Below are 21,718 nucleotides of genomic sequence, written 5' to 3'. Positions count from 1 at the left end.
CTTCAGACTCTGTGTTTCAAATTCCGGTTGCCCGCCGACTCCTACCCATGACTCAGCACAACCTAATGACGGTGACTTTGGACTGACTGACACCCCGGCTTCTGTTTCTGACTTTCAGTCAATGCAGACTAATAGACGTAACGTTTCAAGGGCAGGGCGTTTCATAAAACCTGTTAGGAGACTTATTGAAACAATGCAGACACAGAGGGTTTGGGCTAATGGGTTGAAGAGGATAGCTGTATGGGTGTAAAATGGTTTGGGTTTGCATTTTAGGGGGATGGATTGTCATCTCAACCAATTTTGTTTTGGTTTTTGATGTTTTTGTTTTCTTTGGGGCTTCCTTTTACTTTGTTACCAAGTGTAATTAACATGTAATAGGCATGTTTACCTGGGGATCTGAATGTACCCCCTCATTCTAGTGTGGAATGGTCTTATAGACGGTAATGTTTGGTGGCAAATTCAATTGCAAGGCTTTGCGTGCCTCATGTTTTATTTTACTAGGGCAAGTGGAATTCAGAGGGGGAGGGTGTAACATGGTTAATAATGCTTCCACTTACCATTGCACCAGAAATGTATATGTGTATGGGGAAATTGTGTTCTGTCACTTTAAGTGACCAAGCTTGTTCTTATAATGGGAATGACACGCTTTTTGCTCTTCCCAGTTTATCTTGCCTGCGCAAGAGGTAGGTTATGAATACATGCACACTGTAGATTATTTTAATAATAATGGTTGTCTTGGTTTCAAAAATGTTCTTATATCAATGTATATGTACCTAGGGATACTGATAGACTTTTGTATGATCAGAGATTTGCACATTCATTGTATTTGTTTTGATAATGACATGTAGGCTGCGTAGTAGGCTAGATTAGCTAACTACTATGTAAGATGTACTGTATATGCTAACATAAGTGTTTCTATATTTCTAGCTGCAGCATTGCCAATCATTATTCAAGACCGTTGAATGATTGCATTATTTTGTCTATTACCAGGTACATATCTTTGTTATTGTTAACCCAGTTTATCTTGCCTGTGCAAGAGCTGCAGCATTGCCAATCATTATTCAAGACCGTTGAATGATTGCATTATTTTGTCTATTACCAGAATAAAAATACTTGACTGGGAATCCTAGTGTATGGTGCTTAACTACACAACGCAAGATCACACCTGTTACACATGTTTAGGAGAGTTTCAATTTCTCGGGAGAGAGGGGGAGGGAGTAGTGAGCTAGCTCTCAGAAGTGATGTTACCCAACATCGCTTAGAGTACCTTTTAAAACAATGACTCATCAGGAAACCACTTTAAAGCCCCCCTTGGTAGGATTTCCCCCTCTGCTGGGGAAGTTGTGCATTATGCTATTTCAAACTGTGGAAAAAAGTAACGATAAAGCAAATGGATTTGTTTACAAGCTAGCGAAATGGTTAGCATAAGTTTGGCTAACTGTTTCACTACCATCCAAATGATTTCTGAACGGCTTTATTAAGTTGAAATAGTTGCGAAGGTCTCCTTTAACAGGGCTGCCAACTTTTCAAAAAACCTTGGAGTGAGATTTGGTGGGGCCAACCAAAATTTTGCTGCGGAAATTTTTGTTTGGCTCGTTCAGCATTATACCATACAGTAAAAAAAAAGTACATTGGTTCTCAGGTGTAGGGACCAGGGTCCCAGAGTTAAATTAACATTGGTATCAAAGGGATCTAGCCTAATGCTAGGACCATGGGCGATGGAGGCATTCTGAAAGTGGGTGGGACATTTCAGGGGGGGGTATGGGGGTCCTCCCCCAGAAATTTTTTTTTGGACTAGATGCAATTTCCTGAATTCTGGTACATTTTACCAGGTTATTTAGATACTTCTATATAACAAAATAAAGCCAGCCTACGAAGTTAATAAAAAGTAAATCATGCATAATTTAAAAATAACTCAATATATAGGCTACTTGGCTACGCAATAAGGTTTCCATTACAGCACTGCGGACGTTCAATGAACGCATGAAAGCGGATAAAGTAAATGAAATATCAAACTAAAGCGAAAATGTCATGCTTATGAAGGCCTACCATTGTGCAGTCTAGCTGTGGTTAGTGACGTGATGCTGTTAATGGGGAGTTTTACATAAACCTATAGGTTATTATTTATTTGGCGTACAAACAGCACTGGTATTTCGCACGGCAATAGTGGGGGGGTCCAAACTAACAATTTTAAAAAGTGGGTGGGTGTTTTGTAAGAATTTAAGAAATGTTTGTATATTTTAACTTTTAAATGCATCAATCTGGTGCACTTTTAAAAATAAATTCAGAGGTCAGACTTGCTTATTTTTATGGAAATATTTGTGCTGTAGCCTAAGCTATTTTGCACTTCAGAATTATAACCATGCATACACAGGTGGAATAGTTATGGTGATATTGCAATAAGTTCACAACCACAAAAACATATGGTCCATTTCACAGTTCAGAAATGTTCAGCACTCCATGAAATTATGCAGAAGTGGTCACCTGTGTTTTTCAGCTAGTTCATTTAAGATAATATATTGGTCATTGTAATGGCCATAGCCTACAGGCTATTACTTTTTCAGGATGTACCCATATCTGCATGATGTGAATGTTTGCATATGGCTTATGTCAGGCTTTATATCAATATTTGTGTCTCCTTATTTGATTTTCTTTATATTTTTGCATTAATGTCACTAGAAAGCATGGCAATATAAATATATTCATTTATCTGTGTAAGTGGGATTGGCTGGAACCTGACAATATAAGAACCATGATAGTGGGATAAACTACTGAGCAATTTACAAAAATGTATGTAGGCCTACTGACAAATAGTTTACATTAGAATACATTATAATTTCGCCCCAATGAAGCTATGTAGAAATGTGTTGCAATTTCAAAAACAGAGGCATGCTTTATATCCTCGTATTCGGTACAGTTTGCTGTTTATTGTGATATTAGGTTTGCCACATGTTGTGTGAAGGGTTAGTGAGATATTACAACCGAGAGTAATGGGTGTGCACTGTGTGCAAAATGCAAATATGATTAGCCTAAATTGCACGTCGGTTCAATGATAATTTTCTCGCGAACCATTTATCACAGCAACTTGGCGCTAATATCATTGGAAAGCTTAGATTCCGCTCGTTCACATGATGTGTGATATCATGTATAGGTTTAGTTTAGTTGAACCTCATCTGCCAGGTATTTGACCTACCACGTTGACACTTCAGCGTGAAAAATACTCAAAGCATAGGCCTACCTGAAGCCGGGGGAATGCGCCTGGGATGGCTTTTGAAGTAGCATCGCAAATGAGAGAAAATTTAGAAAATTCCACAGACAGGGGGTGCTCTTGAAACCTCTCACCGTCTCTGAAAGCATAACCGTGGCTCAACAGGTAGATCTATAGGCTAAACTCATTTTTCAGGCATCTGACCGACCGGGTTGACACTTCAGCGTGAGAAATCGTGGGTGTGGCGTGTGAGTGTGTGAAACTAATCAAATGCGTGTGTCTCACGGCCAATGTGTGAGAGTTGGCAGCTATGTTTAATACTTACTTCAGAATGATGTATTCACTGAAAGTAGGTCCCCTCGATCCATGCAAGTGACAAGACGTTTATTCTGCCTTCCAGTTGCCTTCCATTATGGCGATTCTTTGTGCAGTGACCTGTCAATCAACTGGGGTGGCACCTGAGGTGTCTAATCAGGGTATCCAGTGCTATCTATTCTGCTCTTATAAGGCTACTGCTAATACATTACATATATTTATATTTCATTTAATAATGTAAACCATACCACTTCCTTAAATGTGTACTACTGTCTACACTACACTATATCTCTTATAGTGTTTATACTACCTGTCTATACTGTGAATATCACATTGCAGTTTTCTGCTTTTTTGCACTTCTGGTTAGACGAAAAATGCATTTTGTTGTCTCTGTACTTGTACTCTACACAATAACAATAGTGAATCTAATCTAAATCTGAAAAGAGTGTAGCAATGCCACCCAGTGGAAACTAGGAGAGCATCATTTCAATAATTCATTATTATCCTAAATGTCACACGCACCAATTGGGTGGGGATTATGTCCAGACTATAAAAGCCATGGACTACAGGCTACGAAAAGATAACAACACTGAGGACACTGATGTGTAGGACAAATGCACTGTGAAATCATTGTAAAAGCTACGTGCTAACTTTTTTCATTGTCAAATGGAATATTATGATGATAAATATGACATTATAGAATATTGTTTTCCTCAAAGTAATTTATCTTGTACTCGGAAGGCTCGGACAAGAAGTGAGTTTGTTGTAATGTATGTTTTCTTTTCATCAATATCAGTGTTCACAGTCTTTGTAAACTTGCTGGTGATCATTTCCATATCTCATTTTAAGCAGCTGCAAACTCCAACCAACCTCTTCATCCTTTCCATGGCTGTTACAGATTTATTGATCGGTGGAATTTTGATGCCAGTCGAAAGCATGCGACTAGTTGAGTCGTGTTGGTTTCTTGGGGAGAGCCTTTGTAATTTTTACCCAGCTGTAATGACCATACTTGTGTCAGCATCACTTGGGCATTTAGTGTTTATAGCTGTGGATCGTTATTTAGCTGTTTGTGAGCCCTTGTTCTATGCATCCACAATGACAGTTGGAAAATCTGTGACATGTATAGTAATATGCTGGCTCAGCTCTGTTCTGTATAACTTGACTCTTTTGAATGTAAATGGGAATATGAACAACCCTCATAGACAGAGTAGCTGTGTTGGAGAATGCTTGTTAATTATTGACTTTACATGGACCATGAGTGATGTTGTAATCTCCTTCATATTGCCATGTTCCATATTGTTCACTCTATATCTAATTATTTTCTTTGTGGCCAGAAATCAGGCAAGGGTCATAAATGCCCAATCAGAGAGTATTTCAAACAATGCAAAATGTGTCATCTCAAAGAGCTCTGACAGGAAAGCAGCCAAAACACTTGGTATTGTGATTTTTGTTTATCTCTTGGGCTGGATCCCATATAACATCAGCATTCTCACAGTAGAGAGTGATTCTGTTGCAGCGTATGTGTTATCATGGCTCCTGTACATGAATTCATTTGTAAACCCTATTATCTATGCCTTGTTTTACCCATGGTTTAAGGTGTCAGTTAGATACATTGTTACTTTAAAGATTCTGCACACATCATCATCTCATCTGAATCTGTTACCGTCATGATCCTACTTGTTTATGTTTTGGGAATTATTCAATTGTAATAACAGCTGAGTATTGTATGCATACATGAAGGTGCCAGTCTATGTGGTAGTAAGTATGTTATTGCTGTGGCTTGTAGTCTATTTAGTATGTACTGTATGCATTCTCTGTTTACTTTGAACCATTCACTGCCAAAAAGGGGTTTCTAAAGTAGCTTTAAAAGATTAATGTAAGAAACTGTACATTTCAACAATAGAAAAGTGAGTATGCTGGAAGCATTACATTTATGTTTATGTGAACATTATACATTCTAAATACATCTTTGTAAAACTGCTTGTTGGCCTCCTTGTAAGCACATGTTACACAATCAGGTTCTATACTTAGGGCATGAAAACCCATTAAACATTAATGTCCCTTGTATGTATTTTAGCACTATCATGGTTATTATTATGTTTTATTTACGTTTATTTGACAGGGACAATGCTCAATATATACAGTTATTGGACCAGATTATAGCCACAACAAGGCTAATTTACATCTGTTGTCCCTGGGGAATGCATGTGGCTCTCATGAGCCACACAATGAGTAACACTGGTTTGTTGTATTGTATATTGTTTCAGATCAATACTGAGTTCACTACTACTTCTCCAGTCAAAGTTTGTGCCACAGTTTGACTAACACTCTGTAAATCTGCTGAGGGTACTTGCAAGGTGATCTAGAGGGCAGGGCAAGAGGTGGAGAAACTACAGTGGCTGCCAGGTGGCTGCCATGATGACTGCAATGGCTTGGGCACACTGGGTGTGTTGCGTATAAGTATAAGTATAAGTATAAGTATAAGTATATATACTTTTTTGATCCCGTGAGGGAAATTTGGTCTCTGCATTTCACCCAATCGGTGAATTAGTGAAACACAAACAGCACACAGTGAACACACAGTGAGGTGAAGCACACACTAATCCCGGCGCAGTGAGCTGCCTGCTACAACAGCGGCGCTCGGGGAGCAGTGAGGGGTTAGGTGCCTTGCTCAAGGGCACTTCAGCCGCGGCCCACTGGTCGGGGCTCGCACCGGCAACCCTCCGGTTACAAGTCCAGAGTGCTAACCAGTGGGCCACGGCTGCCTGGCTGCGTGTGCACCATGTTCCGTTGCTTTACCAACAAAGAAAATAAAGGAATTAGCAATTGCTGAACTGCAGACATTCTCATTGTTTTTGTCCCTACTGAACGTTTGTACCCAAAAAAATAAAAATAGTAGCCTAGAAATCTAGACACACCTTAGCCGCAGCAAATGTAATTTGCAGTCAGGGTTGTCTAGCAACTCTCCAATGGCTTGTGAGCTGGAAAAATTGAACTTCAATCAGGCCAGTCACATTGTGTATAGAGTGGGTGGGCGGGCTTAACATAATGATGGCAGAGTTGCGACGGTTCCATGTGAATTCCCTGCTTGAAAACAAAGAAGATGGATGCTGCTGCTGGTGCAACACTAGTTATGTTTTTTTTAAGTTGGCAAAATGTGGGAAAACGCATGGGACTCATAAGTTGTAGTGCTATCCTATCACATGCAGAGGTAATCTGAAAGACAACCATTTATCCCTCCCCTCGGATTGAGCACTGCGAATGGTGAGTTCCAAGACCTTACATCGTGATGTGGGTCTGGCTTGTCAGGCCATAAAAATAGGGCCAAGGTTGTAAAAAGATTGTCCTTTAATTGTCCTCATACGATAAAGATAGGAAAGAATCCTGTACAATTTTATGCAACCAATGATTCATCACTCCATCACCATTGCAGCAAAAAAGCCAGTATGTTGTTAATAAAAGATGCTTTGAAGGCTATGGACTCTAATAGGTACAGAGGCCAGGTCAGGGCCTATGACATACCCAAGGAATGAGAGGTGTTGTCTGATGGAACTCACACTTTGGTCTGGCAGCTGCAGTGTGCTGGTGTGGCATACTGTACATTTCTAAATGTATTTTTGGATGTATTCTCATTTTACTCTCTCTCTTGGGTGTTTTATAATTAAGCAATATAGCACGAGTGAGATTGGTCATGGATATTCCCACGGCTGTTGTTGCCTGCGCCACTCGGCCTCCGGCCTCGTGGCTACGGCCGAACAACACCCGTGGGAATATCCATGACCAATCCCACGATCACGAGTGCTATATTGCTTTTATACAACAATTCTACAACAAACTAAATAATCTGAAAACACCCCATTATTGTTTAAAAATGTTAATTTCGACATCGTTCTTACGCATCAAAAATAGTTCCCTTTTCAATAGACAGCATCTTGGTTGCTAGGTAGATCCCTCGTTACGGGTCTTGGTGGTTTACATTGTTTTCTTGAAAGAAATGTTGAAAGTCGGGCTGAAATCACATTCATATCTAGGTTTGCTGAATGCATGTTACAAGGACAATGGGCCATGTCATGTAAGGGACATGGTACTGCAAAAAAACGGAAACATTGTCTACATTGCAGAACCACTCAACTTTATTAATTTATGGTGAATAAATGTTATATTACTGTGCACAACCTGACGTGACGATGCTCGCACGTTAGCAGCGGTTAGCTAATTATGCTAACGTTAGTCTCCTCCAAGTGACAATCATATTATACACAATGCTGGCAATGCTAAGAACAATTAGCATCCTCGTTTATCTTACTTACATTGAGTTGACTGTGTGGCTTAATCCACAGATGAGGTGAAGCACTGTTTCGTTATGGTTTGCTAAGGACCCATTGTTTGAAATAGTGGAGAGCTGGGATGAGAACATTGTGTCAAATCTTCGCATTGTATCGCGGAGTGATTTATTATTAGCTGTGCAAAGTCTGAGTTGAAATGTCCAGGGATATTCCAACTCATGGAACGTCTCTCGGCCAATCAGAAACAAATAAATAGTTCCATAGAACCCAATTGTTGTATAAGAACAGTCAAGATCACATTAAGAGCTGATTTATTTTCACTTGACAAAAAGAAATACATGTCTTATAGTACACTGACATGGATAAACTGCAATTAATAGGTTAAAATAAGTTTGAAATTCATCACTTGCTAAATCATTTAGAATTAGCAGCATTGTTCATTTGAACTATTGCACACCAGTAGCAGGCTATCCCCCCATGTTTAAGGTTAAATTGTCCTGCCTAATGAAAATGTAAGCTCAGATAATGATAATGAGCCTATTGGTGATGATTAGCATAATCACCTACTGTATATTGATCATATTATAGGAGCTGCTTGGCCAAAATGGACAATGTTAGTATGTTTTTAGGGGTTACTGGAGATGCTGAGTCCATATCTGACATTTTCAAGATTCAAAAGCACTATTTAAACATGGTTTGGTCACGTTCTTACTCTCATTAAGCTGATTTTGCTTTGAGTTTTTGGGGGCAATTTAGATGGATTTTTGGAGGATAAAAATGTTCAGTGTTTACTGTAGGAATAATTTGGATCCTCAAGTTATTTCTGAATTCCATAATAATTTTGGAAATAGCTATTCACTGGCCCTCTGCTGTGACTCACAATTGAGTAACAAAGGGAAGAACTAGCCTCTAATACTCCTCACTGTCCTCATCCGTTGTCCTGTCGTCATCTTCTCCAGAATCTTCATCCCTGTCCTTCTGCTCTTTTTGCTGTGTAAATATATTGCCACATGTAACATCACTGCCTTTGCAGAAACAATAGCCTAATTAGTACAGGCCAGGCCTGCAGCTGCACAGCTGCACTTTCCAAATGTACACAGTTTTAACCCGGCTTTGCAGTTACAGCTGATAACATCTAACAAATCAGGAGGAGCAACAGGACTTGAATCGAGGGTGGGCGAGTTCCTCTCCTTTCTTCATACCTGTCTTCTTACTCCATCCAAACGCGATGATATCCACAGCCGGTGGATCAGGACGGTCTGCTGCTTTCCAAAGCAGCACCTGTAGATGGGCACGTTTTTCATGGAGGAGCAAGTTGCATTCTGTAGGAGACAGTGTCTTCAGTGCTGGAGGAGCCGGGAGTGGGAGACCTCACCGCCAGGGATGGATTACTGCACGGGCCTACCGGGCCCAGGCCCAGGGGCCCAAGGGGTGAGGGGGCCCTGAAGCCCAAGCCTTTGCATGAAATCATTGCCTCAATATCAACACATAAGGATGTAGGCTATGAATCTGATTGAATTTAGTATTGGCCATCCCCAAAATGCACTAGAATACAGGAAATCACATCAAACAAATTAAAACATTTCTGAGGGAGAACCCCCAAACCCCCCTTCTACATATGCAACAATTAGTGGGGGGCCCTTAATACATCTGGGCCCAGGGGCCTGAAAGTTCATAATCCGTCCATGCTCACCGCTAGGTGGAGGCCCAAGCAAAAGGATCCGAAGAGAGCCCTTGTAAGGGGTACTAAAAAGCTTACAGAGGCCTTCAGTAGAAGCCGCAGGAGGAGACCAGCTGTCGCCTGGGCCTAGCTACGGGAGAAATGCTTGCCTGAAGAGGGTCTCGATGCAGTGGCCACGGCGGAGAAGGACTTCATGCGACCTGGAGAGCGGCCTGAGGAAGCAGCCTTGGAAGATGAGGTGGTGACGCCGGCCTGGGCGCTGACTTCACCGAGAGAAGACCTGGAGCCACTGCCCCCGCCAGGCGGCTTTAGGCTGGAGTTGGCTGTGGCCCTGGCTGCGGAGCAGAGCATCCGGGTCACGGCACCAATGTAACCTGCGTTGTGTTGAACCTGCGCGATTCAGCCCTGCACACGCCTGGACTCGAACCCGCGAACAGCAGCACCTCGGATCGGGAGGCGAGCGTGCTAACAATTGAGCCAATAGCCCAGGCTACTGGCTCGCATGCCAGCAGCACTCTTGAGGAGTGAGGTTTACCAACGTTCCACAAGCACAGCTAAGCTAGCTGGCATCCGTTACACCTTGAGGACAAACGGTTGGTGGAGCATGTTCGATTCGGCCTGTTTGCCAGCGCTCTTTAGAAAAATAAGAGGAAAAAAAAGTTTGTTGTGTGAAATCCGATGGTACGAGCCAGAGAGAAGGTCTAGGCCTTGACGCGACCGTGGCGGAGTGGAGCGGCCGGAACAGCGGAGGACAGCTCTGCGACAAAGCAGCAGAGGAGTGACACCAACGTCAGTAGCTGTAGCCTGATTGCGCAGCGTGGTCAGGCTGCGATGGAGCTGGAGTCTGCTGCCCCGACTGGCGAGACGACGGAGTGGAGCATCGGAGGTGCAGTGCCAGTTACGGTGCTCAGTGCCGGGGAGTCTGTGGCAGTGGAGGCTAGGCCCCGCCAGGTGTTGGAGGAACGTTGCGGTGGTGCACACTGCGAAAGTGCGACATGAGGGCGTTCGCTGAAGGAAGCTGGGGACGAGCGGCGACGGCCAGGTGACTGCCAGCACGCCCGCATTGGGCCGCTGGTGGTTGTGGTTCCCCGGGGTGAGTAGGGCTCTTGCGGTGTGTGCACCCCACCTGCTGTGTGGCAGTGTCAGAGACTTTGCTGGACTGAATGTGGGAACGCCCGCGCCGAGGACGGCAATGGCTTGTTGGGGGAGCTGTGTAACGTCAGCTTGCTGGACTGTGCTTGAGATTCCCACGATGTTTCGCGCTGGGGATTCTGGAAGAACTTTGGGGTTGTTATTGTGTGTGCTTGTGCCTGTGTGGCTGCGTCCAACCCTATGTGTGTAAGATGCGAGTGTTCTTGACTTCCCTAGCGTGTGCTATTTTTGTGCCTATGTCCCTGCTCCCGACCTTTAATAAAGCTTTTGATTAGACAACGCTGTCTTATCAATCGTTACACTATTAAATCTGCTTAGCATCATTAGCATGCTGCACATATTTGTTAAAGCTGTTGCATTCAAGTTGAATGATCATCTCAATACCAATGTTTCTCAAAAGAGTTTCCCAACAGTATTACCTTAAACACACATGAGGAAACTGAACAGTCCAATCAGTAGACTATGATAAGCTAGCCAACTATGCTACTTTGTTTACAATATTTCCAGGCTTCAACCGAACAGCTGAATGTAGTTGTAATAGAAATAGTAGGCCTAAGCTATAGGCTAATCTGCATAAAGTGTGCTGTCATAAATATCAGACATTCAGTATTCTCTCTTTATATCAGGATATAAAATGATACAGATATATTATATTGTAATCCTCTGGTGTTCTAAGGTAGGCTATTGAAATGTCTAGCCCCCTTCCAAAAAAAGGAAAAATCGAGGTTCGTATCAAACCGTGGGTCAAAAATCGCGATACTAATCAAATTGTTAGGTTGGTGTATCGTTACGGCCCTACTGTATATCGCTACAGCCCTATCTTCCAAATATCTGTCTAAATTGGACCAAAAAACTCAGCAAAATAAGCTTAATGAGAGTAAAAACGTGACCAAATCAAGTTTAAATAGTGATTTTGAATCTTGAAATGTGAGATATGGACTCAGCATCTCCAGTAACCCCTAAAAATAAACTAACATTGTCCATTTTGGCCAAGCAGCTCTTATAATATGATCAATATAGGTGATTATGCTAATTTATGCTAATTAGCTCAATTACACAAATTGCCCAACATATGCAAATTAGCATCCAGCAGTTTCTGCATGCTGGGAACCCATACTGTATATATTTCCATCATAAAACTTTGGTGTACTCAACATTTCTGGGTCCACAATGGGGCTCTATGGGCTGTCAACCGGACTACCAGGCTATTTTCGTTTTTTAATAGTAGGCTGAGGCCTGATGGCCTATATTTTTTGCCTAAATAGCCCAGCTTGAAGGGGTGAAATGTAACCAGCTGCTGGGAGCCGGGCTATATTTGGGCTATTGGGCAATATTTTCTCGCTTGGTGTGGACTATTTTATTATACGTTTGAACTGCATAGTCTCTTAAAGGTAAACTATGCAGTATTAGCAATTTCCTTACTGTTTTCTTGGTTTTTGCTTCTTTTTCATGACGAATGTCTGAGAAACTCCATCGCTACCTTTTTCTAGCCAGTGCCTGGCGTGTATGTGTATGAATGCAGTAAACCAATTTGTTACACTCGTTATACTTCCTGACACTGAGGCCGTCGGCCTGCCGGCCCACAGTTGCAAGGGTGTTTTTTTCCGCTCACAGGCACTAGGGGGAAGTGAGACGGCCACCATTCAACCCGAAAAAGTGCATATTAAGCTAAAAAACCTGCATAGTGTGCCTTTAAGCATTGCCCATGGCGGGTTAAATGATTGCAAAATACATGTTTAGGTTAGTTTAACAAGTGTAATTTCATGTGCATATTATTCAGGACTAGCCTACTAGATGGCTATTTGCCAAGGCTACATAAAGACCAAACTACCAAAATCTACATATTTTATCATCACAATTTCTATTAGGCCTTCCTTATTTGGTGTGCTGAGTAGGGACAATTAATTAACAAAAATAGGCTATTCATCACTATTTCAGTATCTAAGAAGGCTAAAGTAATTATATATATATACCTCCCTGAAATGGCTTATTGCAGGTTGGGATGTCTGCAAACATCTTAATCTGATTATGAATTACCATGGAATGGGCAGTTCGAAAATCACACACACACACACATATACACACATATGCACACGCACACGCACACACACACACACATACAAATACTGTAAGTTGAAGCAGTGCACTCAAGTTTATACACACACACACACACACACAGGAATGCACACACATAGGAGCGTGCAAACACACACACATGCACACACCACATTACCCCCACACACTCACTCACAACCGAATACACACACACAGAGAAGCACACAAAAGCAAACGCACACATGCACACTCTCGTTTACAAACAAAAAAGTTGCAAGAGTAGGGGATGGAGTAGGAAATGGAGATAAATTGACAAAAGTGATTTATTTTGGCGGAGAGAATGTGCAGGTCTGAGCGGCGGTCATATGTTGTAGCGCTTTGAGGTACATCTACTGTAGTTCAATTTCTTCTCTACTCTTCATGAATATGCTCTCACTGTTGCCCTCTAGTGAACCTTCTGATACTTTGTTAAAGCATAATTTAACTGTCTAACAGTACTTGTGCAGATCAATTGCCAGTTCCAAAAACATACTGTATCCAATTTATGTATCTCTTTACATGACAAAAAGCACTAAGATACTGATAAAAAAAAAAAACACACTGCTCCATTACTGTACAGTACTTTTAAAAAAATATATGGAATAGAACTGAGTTCAATGCAAACAAACCAGCTAATAGGCTAACTGAAAAACACACCATGCCAATCTCTAGGTATGGTGAAGGGTATGTGATGATGTGGGGTTATTTTAATTCCAAAGGTCAAGGGAACTTTATCAGGATGCATATCCTGGATCCATGAAATAAGTGGCCTTTAAAAATAAAAAATCTGCCTGCCTCTATGGGAATTTAACATAGGGGTCAAATACTTATTGCCCCTGTAATTTAAGGAAGAACATTTATTTATTTATGATGAATACATTCTTCATTCACTAAGAAAATTGGTATCCTTAAAGGTTGGATTTTACTAATTTTTTTAATTAAGGCATTAAGATAAATTTCTAACAGATGATCAAAGTCAACTTTAGCATGGGTTCAAATACTTATTCTCCCCACTGTATATATGTATATATATATATATATATATATATATAGACAGAACAAAACAGAACAACAGATAAATAATCAGAGGAAAGAAATGCCACTGATTACAGCGTTTATCTGCCTGTGAGTGCTTGTGAGTCTCCTAATGATCGGTGGCGTGCAGAAGATCATGGGCTCAGGGGCCGCTTAGAGCTCTGAACTGATCTGGAAGCCGGGCCCCACTCAGCTGCTGCGCTGTGCTGCACCACCTCGTGTCGCACCGCACTGCCCTGACTCTGTCTCATGCTTGGCTGAAGCCCAGGCGGAGTGACATTTCACTGAGGCCCGGGGGCAGGGGGGTCACCGAGAGGACCCCTCACTCATGGAGCGATGACAGGGGGACAAACCTGCGAGAAATGTCACTGAGAGCCATGCCACGCTGAACCGTTCAGACCACACACACACACACACACACACACACACACACACACACACACACACACACACATACACACACACACACACACACACACACACACACACACACATTTTCACCCTCTCTTAGTCTGCTTACATCTCTCTCCCTGTCTGCTCCCCACTCTCTTTGTCAGTCATCGTGAGGCAGATTGCCACCCAGGACTCCCTGCCCAGCCCAGCCTCCAGTCCACCTGCTGTTGCGGTTTGTGTCGCCAGTGTAGGCTGCATCCCTGAGATTAAATGTCAATCACCCAGATCTCTGAAGTTAGGTTGTTGTGGTGTGAATTCTGCATCTCATTTGGATCAGTCACATCAACACAATGTGTTTCAATATAGTCTCTCACATAAAATTAACTTGATGTACCCAGACACACCAAAAAAAATCTTTATCTAAAGTTATTTATCTCTGAGGCCCTCTGTGTGAAGCGATAAAGTACATATAGATGGTAAACATGCATGTCCATTTGTGAGTTTACATGTGTAAACATTACAAATGCATACTGATGTTGATGATGTCATGTGAGTTGATACCATAGACATAATAGAGATTCTCTCTATTATGTCTAAGTTAATACCAGTGCAGTGTGGAGTGCTCTCAGTGCCGTCTCTCATGGAGTGCATTTTGCTCGGCTGTTTTTTGCTTTCAAATACCAGCTGCCAGCTGCAACCTATGTGACCTTTCTCACCCCGCATCTAATCCCCCAGAGCAGTGGGAAGCTGACATTTCCAGTGCTCGCGAGCCAGGAGCCATGTTCGCTCCCATATTACAGCGGTGGGCTTTGTGATATTTAAGCTAGAAATGAGAAAGCCTTGATCTTTGACAGACAGACGTAGTGTAGAAGATGGTCTGTCATACTTTTAGCTTGGCACGGGAGGGGGATGGTGTGTGTGTGTGTGTGTGTGTGTGTGTGTGTGTGTGTGTGTGAGTTGAACATTTCTGGGAAAAAGCACTTGGGGGTGAACGTGTGCCACACTGTGAGATAACAGCTGGCCAATAATTATGTTGGTGTATTGACAAGAGATTACCATGTTGAATTGAAAGACCAAGCTGCCTTTTTTGATTACTTATACTTCAAAGTAATAATTAACGCATACGCTGATACAATGATTAATTGAATAATTCCAGTCCACTAGTGAAGAGGGGGCGGCATGGTTTTTAGATTATTTTCTCGTCATATGCAGCAAATTCTTTACATTTTCCAGAGGATGCAATGGCAACCCCAAATCCACTAGATGGCAGTCAAAGAAGGTGTTTTGTGTAATCCTCTTGATGAGGCTGGTCAAAGGAGCCTACCTTCCTCATCTCATCTCCATGGCAATAAGTGTGGCAGCCTCACTGCATAAACTACGCCAGATCTGCCTTGCCTTTTATAACACACACCCCATATTTTTTCTGTTGAAGTGCAAATCCATCACTGAGGAAAAGGGAACCAAAGGGTAACTCAGCCAGCCAGTGCAACACTCATGATATTTTTGGATACTTCAGAATGATTGCAGCTCTCGAGTTTGGGTTGCTCAGATGTTAGCGATGTCTGCCGCCAAAAGTAAAAGTGCAGCTCCGTCTGCAATTATTTTGGAGCTTTGCAATGGCAGAGAAGTCACTGATAAGTCAATTCATGCTGGACATTAAAAGACCACCTCAACCAGTCTGCTTGCCAGTTCACTGCCCTTTGTTCTGGTGAGGAGAATGGAGCCCTCTACCACAAGAGGCTAGAAACTCTCTTTTTGTGTGCATACATTAGCCACCAGCAGTAATTAGAGTAATCAATAAATTCATTGATGAGTGTCCTGCTGAAGGTTCACGCAGCAGAATAAATAGGATCCTTTGGGCAATAACCTGGAATTAAGAACTGGCTACAGGGTAGTGATTGATCCCAAAGACTGGTGGGAGTTCAGTATGAGTGATGGCTTTATCTGATGTCATCTTCCTTGAGTGAAGGTACTTCTAAGTTGTTTTTTTTTCCTTACACCAACCTTACCCATGTCACTTTAAAAGAAGATAGAGAATTTTTAACCATACTCACAGAATAATGTATAACTATGATGTGGTTTTGCGATGTAAGGTAATAACAGCAAGAAGGCCATCACAGGAGCCCAAGTGGTGAGCTCAATATTTAGTGGCAGTTGTGTAAGAAAATGTTTTATCCAACAAAAAGAGACAGAGGAGAGAGAAGGAGGGTGTGTGTGTGTATGTGTGTGTGTTTCTGTGAGTGTGTGTGTTGGTGGAATATTTCTGTAATATTTGCAGAAGAATAAAACTGTTGAATAAAAGCTATGTTTCCCCTCTAAAACACACTGACATAGTTCCCTAGCAACAACTGCTGATGGGTACAGCAGTGCAGTAAACATTTGAACCCCCCTCCCTCCCCCAGAAACACACACACACACACACACGTGCACACAAACAAACACACAAACACACACACCTACACAAACATACCCCTTACATTTTAGCTTAAGGTTCAGTGTGAATCAGTAAACAGACTGCTGGAGTGAGTACATAAGTACAGTTGTACACTGGTTAACAGCCATAGGTTATGCCAAGTATCATGACAGTACATTCCCCCCCAGAAAACTATAAGAATAAGTGCAACATTACAAACCAGCATTCCCCAACAGTACATGCTGTTTGCAGACACACTGTGCATATTTCAGGGAAAGACATTGCTCTAAGGGGGAAAAGCATGGAGGTATACACTAATAATAACATAGCCCAGAACAGTGTTTTGGTATGATAGAGAAATTCAAAAAGACTTGGTAAGGTAGCACTATCTACCTCTGATGATGGCAGACACTAGGGGCTTTTTGAATGCCTGCCTTGCACAACAGAGCCTGTCAGCTTGGAAGGCATTCAAGGTTTGATTCCCCATCTCCCTCAATGCTCCCCTCGCTCCCCCCTCCTCTATCTCTCTCTCTCACTCACATACACACACACACACACACACACACAGACAGACACACACACACATACAGTAAACACACACACACACACACGCACACACACACACACACACACACACACACCAATCCTTCCATCCAGCATTTTGTTCAATTTGAAAGTTTTACGCCACAGTGCTGCGGGTCGCATGACTCGAGGGAGAGCCCTTTGGTCGGGGCTCATTCAGGATGAAGAAAGCACAGACAAAACAGAAACAAATTGCAGAGCAGAGCATTAACACTGACGAACACAACATGACAAGAAAATGGTAGAGAGCCGCGCCTCTCCGCTCCGATTCCCTGCCCAGAGAGATTTAAATAATAAAAAGCATCAGCCTCTGAACAAACAGGATAATTATGGCCCCCAGCCTTCCTGTCGCGCGTCCAGAGCCGCAGAGCAGAGCAAAAACACTCCATTACTATCTAAAGGTTTCTTCACCAGGAATTAGGGGCCGTAAATGTTCTATTGAGGTCTGAGCCTTTTTGGATGGATTTTTTTCTCTCCCCCTCTTCCTCTCTTTTTGTGAAATTAACACATTGTTATCGGGTCAGGCTTAGCCCTTTTAGAATTTCCCGAAGAGGGGAAGAGTTATTCTCGTCTGAATTGTGAGAAAATAGCATTTTGGTGCCTTTGATTTCCAAACTGTGGAATAAGGGAAGAGAAAGGGAAGAGGAGGAAACATGTAATTGAAAATGTGTGCAGAGACAAATTAAATAAGAAAATTATGAGAATTTGTAAATACCATATGAGTTTGAAGTCCATGTAGGCATAATTAAGAAAATTAATCTGAAATAGAATAGGGCAAATATTATATAATTGATGCCAAACCTTTTGGTGTACAGTTTGTGAGGACAGAAGTGTTGAACAGTGCATGCATTCCAATTATTATCTTATTCATGAGAGAGACTACAGTACAGTAACCTGAAGGCAGTTGTCCTGGCAAACCGTGTACAATAGAGTAGGCAAAAGCATTTTGCATTTAGATTATTGAAGGGATTTCATTTTTCATGACTAAGTAATTACCATAGCCCTGCATATTTGCTCACTGAACATTGCCAGAAGTAGAATTAAAATACCTACAGATTGTTGGGGAAAAAGAAGAAATCTTCAAAACTGGAATTTGAATTCTGACCTGACCTTGTTAGCGAATTGTGGCTAAATGAATCATTCACACAGATATGTCCAGTTACATCTTCTCACGTCGCACTTTAATAATGTATACACACTGACCTGGATTATTCATGAACTAGAAGTGCAAATATTTTAAATGGCACTTAATGTGATGTAAATGGATTTATTTTAAAAAGAAGAAAAACAGTTATCAAAATGGTGGCCCGTAATGAAAAAGCGCACAAACTATGATGGTAGAGAGTTGAAAAGATTGTTGAATGAATAATAAGGCACAATGAATAATAAAACAAATTCCAATCACCAAAGTCAACCGATGACCTCCTGACCCAGTAGACTCCCTGAACTAACCACTAACTACCATTGCTTAGGCTACAGTGTATTGGCAGGGGGTTAAGTCCATCAGGGAGGACTTTGGACAAATAATTGGACCCAGAAGGCTAATCCTTTTCCTGGTGAGGGAGACAGTGCCAGACCTGGATCAATCTGACCCCTCTGAAACCTGTCTGTCTGGAGTTGGTGGCTGCGGTCTGGATCCAGCAGAACGTGCCTGGCTGCCGAGTGCGGCGCGGCACTCCAGATGGCGTCTAAGAAGAGCGATTGGGTCCCTGTCGCTGCCACCCATCACCCGTCTGATGCCTCTGACAAGGCACGCCGACTGTTGCCATGTTAGTGGCAGCTCTGTGGAGATCACAAGGTTCCGCCAGCCAGCACTGCTGTAGCGTAAAGAAGCTATTTCTGACTCTCCTTCTGTCTCTCCACTCCAGACACCTATTCATCAGTCATCTATCCATCTATGGATTCCTCAGACATCTTCCTATCTACCTACCGACCTACCTATCTGTCTATATTGATCTATCGATCTATCAATCCATTTGTTGATCTATATCTATCATAATATTTCCATGTAATAGACACTTAATTACATGACAGAGTAGCATCAAGTGAACTTAGGAACTGCTCTGTTTGTCTGTTACTAAGCAAAGGGAAGAGCTGTCTATCGGTTTTTACTTTGTTTTAAAGTCAACATGATGTGGCAGTTGAAAAGAGCCATCAAGACAGACAAAAGAACAGTCATTTCACTTCAACCGATTGTCTTCATGGACTTTGACTATTTTACAGCTTGTCTGACCTTACCTTGCTTTAGAACTCTCAAAAATCTTTATTGTCAAGCCAGCCCTAAACTAATTCCAGATCACAGAGACAGTTGGAATGCTAACCTACTGTAGAAACAGCTGCGTCATTCCAGGAGCGTAATTCCCATTTCCTGAGGGTGAAACACCTTCACCTGTTCAATTGGCTGCAGTCGGCATTCTGTACCTGTGCTGATGTCTAAGTGCCAACTTTATGTTCGTAAAGTAGTGCCACAAGCAAGTGAAAAAAGCAGGGTACTTTGGTCCTTCATATATTCAGCTGGAAGCTTTGCAGAAAAATTGTGTTAAGGCCTTACTTTGAATTTAAATGAATATTGCATGCTCTTTTTCAAATGTCATCTTCCTTGCATGCCAAGTTTACATTTTCTATTGCATATTTAGCCAAAGGAACACGTACAGACCTTTCAATCAAGGAAAGGCACCTTCCTACGGACTTTGTATTAATTATGAAAATGCATTCAGGGCAAGGCCATCCAGATGTCTAGTGGCAATTGGAATTTAAAAGCTTTTTTGCTTGTTATTTTCAGCTTCAGACTCTGGGAAATCCCCAATGCATTACGAGGGATTGCTTCCACAGACCAATTAGCATTTTGGGTAATTACAGCAGAAAAAAAGGCCATGGTCATTTCTGCAGCAAAAGATGTTTTTTTCTGTCAAGTGTCAAGAGAACTTGATGGGACAGGAGGATCTGCTTGAGCTTGTGGAAGTAGACTAAAGTGGACTATATGGAAGTGAGTGGTATGGCATGGAGTCAGATAACCAAGAGGGGATTGATAAGTTACAGAGTATGTAGTGATGGCCAAAAAGATGCATCATTGTAAAGGATGTAAAAAAAAAAAACTCATTAGCTGTACATCTGCTGTGTTCTCACTTAAAAGTGCAGGGAATGTGTGAGTCCACACTCTGGGTTTGGCCTTGTCTAGAATGAGGCTGCCATCTTAAGGGAGTTGACAATGTGTTGAGTGCTGAATGTGCTAGGAACATATCCATGGAGACCCCCCACCACACACACACAAACACACACACACACACACACACACACACACGCCTCCTTCACATCCTCCCTCCCTCGCCTGCAGTGTGCTACTTTCCTCCTTTTTTCCACTGCAATCTTTTCTTCCCCTCTTCACAGCCCCTTTTATCCACAACCTATCAAAGACCTGTGTCTCACCCGTGCTCTGTTCGCCTGCTCCTGTCCCCAAATGTGTCTGTGTTTTATTCAGGAGGAAAAAGAAGAAGAAGAAAAAAAAATGAAAAAGGGATAGAAGGAAGGGAGTGGAGAGAAAGAGGGGGGGGGGAGGTGTTTTAATTGCATTTCCATGTAGGCGTTTACTGAGGCCGGGTGGCTCTCCCCTGGCAGTGGGGAGAGTGCTCCGAGACCGAGGGGGCCACTCCCCCGAGAGGGCCTGAGCGGCCGGTTCTACGGGGACTCCAGAAAATGGAAGAACAGCCAAGGCTATAAATACATTTATGGGCAGAGCATTCTCCTTGTGGACACAGAGGCTTTAGACCATTTTTCCCTATCCCAGGGCTGGTGCCACACACTGTAAATGTATGAAATATATTTTAGATGGAGGAAGAAGAGAAGAAAGAGGGACAGAAGAAAGAGGGACAGAAGAAAAGAAAAAGAAAACAAAAATATCTATCAAGCTCCCAGCCCCTCTCATCTCACCCTTTATTTCAGCTCTTTAGGAGATTTACTGAAAATGTAGGGACATAGGACTCACTCTCACATTTCAGAGTTCTAAATAAATTTCATAAATATAGCAACGTATATTTAAGATTTATCATTAAATCAAATTAAATGAAACATCTGTATACAAAAACACAGTAATTATCTGAGGAAACTCTCTGTGCGATTGTTTTAAACCACTATGCATCCCAGAATCAAAACAGGTAATTGATTCATTATTCTGTAGTGAAAGCAATTATAAAGTTTACACTGGCCACATTAGAGAGAGCAGTGGGGTTGTTGATTGTGCAGACACAGTTTGGGCATTAGGCAGGATAATTGCTCATTAGGCATGGACGTGGTGGTGAATTTGCAGTCCGTCACATGGACTGAGTGATCACAGAGGGAAGGGGGCTGTAGGATCAAGGGGCCTTTCAGCTTGACCCTCAACCCCCACGGTGCCTTGCTTGATCCGACAACAAAACAATTAACAAAAGTCCCATGATTACCCGCAAATCATCATTTGCAAGTTGTTGGTAGTAGTGGTGGTGGTGGGGTGGTGGTGGTGGGTGGGGGCGGGAGTCTTGGTTCAATCAAAGCAATTAGTTTCAGTCGTGTCCTAAACCAAAGCA

At 42.2% G+C, this 21,718-nt stretch overlaps 1 protein-coding gene and 1 long non-coding RNA gene across 2 annotated transcripts; both read left to right on the top strand.

Annotated features, from left to right (window-relative positions):
* The first annotated feature begins 514 nt into the window (after window positions 1-514).
* On the top strand, window positions 515-1,128 carry LOC121709265. The gene is made up of 3 exons (XR_006031883.1): window positions 515-683; window positions 928-990; window positions 1,103-1,128. It is a non-coding gene; the product is annotated as an uncharacterized LOC121709265 (long non-coding RNA).
* A 3,061-nt stretch (window positions 1,129-4,189) lies between these two features.
* Window positions 4,190-5,194, top strand: LOC121709761 (trace amine-associated receptor 13c-like). Its single transcript, XM_042093364.1, has one exon. The coding sequence runs from the start codon at window positions 4,190-4,192 to the stop codon at window positions 5,192-5,194; it is 1,005 nt and encodes a 334-aa protein (XP_041949298.1).
* The last annotated feature ends 16,524 nt before the right edge of the window (window positions 5,195-21,718 follow it).

The sequence above is a fragment of the Alosa sapidissima genome, chromosome 5 (genome assembly GCF_018492685.1).
Source record: "Alosa sapidissima isolate fAloSap1 chromosome 5, fAloSap1.pri, whole genome shotgun sequence".
Lineage (NCBI taxonomy): Eukaryota > Metazoa > Chordata > Actinopteri > Clupeiformes > Clupeidae > Alosa > Alosa sapidissima.
Note: the sequence above shows the minus strand (reverse complement) of the source record. Positions and strands in the feature narration are given on the sequence as shown.